Source organism: Etheostoma cragini, unplaced genomic scaffold (genome assembly GCF_013103735.1).
Source record: "Etheostoma cragini isolate CJK2018 unplaced genomic scaffold, CSU_Ecrag_1.0 ScbMSFa_4425, whole genome shotgun sequence".
Classification (NCBI taxonomy): domain Eukaryota; kingdom Metazoa; phylum Chordata; class Actinopteri; order Perciformes; family Percidae; genus Etheostoma; species Etheostoma cragini.
Genome location: NW_023268797.1, coordinates 1 through 2,442, shown reverse-complemented (window position 1 = coordinate 2,442; position 2,442 = coordinate 1). Strand labels below are relative to the sequence as shown.

The window sequence follows — 2,442 nt, the reverse complement described above, 5'->3', positions numbered from 1 at the left end:
TACTGACGTCTCACAGCGCTGAAGAAATGACGTAGTCAAGCCTAAAAAAGACATGAGTGTAAAAATATAAAGTACATTTTTTTATGTTTTATATGTATTTTATAGAAATGTTTCTTTTTAGAATCTGAAGCCATTTGGTCGCCAATGTCACAAAAGATCTTTTGATACGTTTTTTTCACCTCTTTGTGGAAATTGAGGACGGGACAAACAACAACAACAAAATCACAGCGTTTGCGTTCACCTCGGGAACTCGGAATCCGGAGCAGGGAACGACATTGCACCTGAGATGACTTAAGCTCAAGTTCGCCATCGTTAAGCTACGTTCAGCCCAAAAAAAGTGATGCTGCGATCCGGGAAGTGTCATTGAAAGTGTCACTGTTTGATGTCCTGTTGTGTTCTTTAACCCCCGGGGTATCCTGCTCTGCCCTTGAGAAAATGAAAGCTCAGATGGGATGATGTGGAATCGGGCAAAGCAGTGAAAGGAAAGGTAACCTTGCCCCTTATGACCTCATAAGGAGCAGGTTACCTCCCCATTCTCTGCTTTGCCCGCCCAGAGAATTTGGCCCCCCCCACGAGAGAGAGACACCATGGCTTTCAAACGAGCAAAGTGGCAGTTGCCCCCTCTCCCCAATGTAGTTCAAGTAGTCTTTATATTACACGGTTCTCCATCAGATCATGTATAGATAACGTTTCCGACTGCACTTGAAAGCAGCTCCATTTCCCGGAGAAAGAGAAGAGACGAGCGAGACATAGCGAGTGCTTTGTTGATGCAGGAAACCGTCAGCCCGGGCAGGTGAGAGCTTGTGTTTGGGGTTCTAAAACGTTCTCGTGGCAGAGATAGAGGCAGTGATGTTTCCTGTTTCCTGTTTCCTGTACGGGACGCTCTCCCCGCCTCAAAACAAACCCACAGGTCTGATCTGAGGTGAAATGAATGGCCACCGCAGCGTGACGTCGGGTTGCGTTTCTCCAAAAGTTGAGTCGGTGTCAACTTTGCGTCGCAGACCTGCTGCATTTTCTTTGAGTGCCCCCCCCCACCCTGCAGCAACCCCCAGCATACATAAGGCTTCACGCACTGCATGCAAGCAGTGCGAATGAAGCCTTGGCAATACCAGTTGATAAGGACGCATTACGCTGTTGCATTAAGCAGCAACATGTCCACAGATTATGATGACGATGGACAGGACTGTGTGTACGTCTGATTTAGTGAGAGTCAAATAAGACAGAAGTGCTTATGTTACTGCAGCTTTCACTACTGTTGATGCACAGGGCAGCCATGTTGGATTTTGAGCTTGGGCTACTGCGAGGTTGTCTGAGTTCCCAAACTCCTAAATCTGAGGTCATACCTTGTGTTGTCCTTTGTGTCACTGGGACTTGTTAATTTAAGTAACATTTTGTATTAGCCGTTGTGCTTTGGGGTCCACGGGGCCTTTTTAATTTCATGTCAACTGCCGTCGTGGCCTCGCCGTCGGGGTCTCAGAGCCCCTTGTTTATTGCACGATATTGGAAATAACTGACATTCCGGGTTACTGCTAGGTGGTCCGACTTCCCAAATTTCCAACTTCCGAGTTCAGGCGGCTTGTTTCACGACTTGGTGTTGTGTGTCTCTGACTTCTGAGTATAAATGCACCATCAGCCCACCGCTTTGTGTTTCCCGCCGCAGCAGCGGCAGGCCACGCCGCAGCGGTAGCACGCCCTGAGCGGGGCGTAGAAGCACATGCACGGCGCCAGCATCGACAGAGCCACCAGCGCCGTCCAGCGCAGGCAGAAGCGCTCGTCGCCGGCGTCGCAGGAGCACGGGTCCGAGTAATCCCCCTCCGGGTCCGACATGCAGTGGTACAGCAGGCTGTCGGCGCACCACATGAAGCTGACCCGCCTGATGCAGTTCTGGACCGGGTCGGGGGCTTCCTGGCAGCGGCCCCGCCCGTTGTCCTCGTGGTTGAACATGTCCCGGCAGTAAACGCAGCGGGAACGCTCGCCGTCCTCCTTGCGTCTCTTGCCTTTGGGCTGCAGGGTGCATGGCTGCGCCGTCACAACCGCTCTGCGGCCGCCACTGCCCCCCCGCTCCTGGCGGCCGGGTTTGCCGTTGCAGCCCAGCGGGTACGGGTAGGTGTAGTCGTGTTTGGGCGGCTCGCTCTTGGCGATGTGGATGTAGGCGTTGTGGTGGTCGGGCTGGGGGAGTTTGTCGCGTGTGGAGTTGGCATGGCGATAGTCCTCGTAGCCGGTGAGCCAGGATCGCTCGCGGGGGTGCATGCGTACGATCTCTTCCTCCTCCACCTGGAACCTGACCTGAGACCAAGAAGAGAGAGATGGTTAAAAACAATCTTAACCCCTCATGTTGTCCCCATGTTGTCCCCATGTTGTCCCCATGTTGTCCTCATGTTGCCCTCATGTTGTCTTCATGTTGCCCTCATGTTGTCTTCATGTTGCCCTCATGTTGTCTTC

General features: G+C 52.5%; 1 protein-coding gene across 1 annotated transcript; it reads right to left on the bottom strand.

Moving 5' to 3' along the window:
• Positions 1–1,143: 1,143 nt before the first annotated feature.
• On the bottom strand, positions 1,144–2,298 carry LOC117941132 (sprouty-related, EVH1 domain-containing protein 2-like; the record flags this gene model as incomplete). Its single annotated transcript, XM_034866223.1, has 1 exon — positions 1,144–2,298. A coding segment is annotated over one exon (669 nt), but the record flags the coding sequence as incomplete, so codon positions are not given.
• Positions 2,299–2,442: the final 144 nt, after the last annotated feature.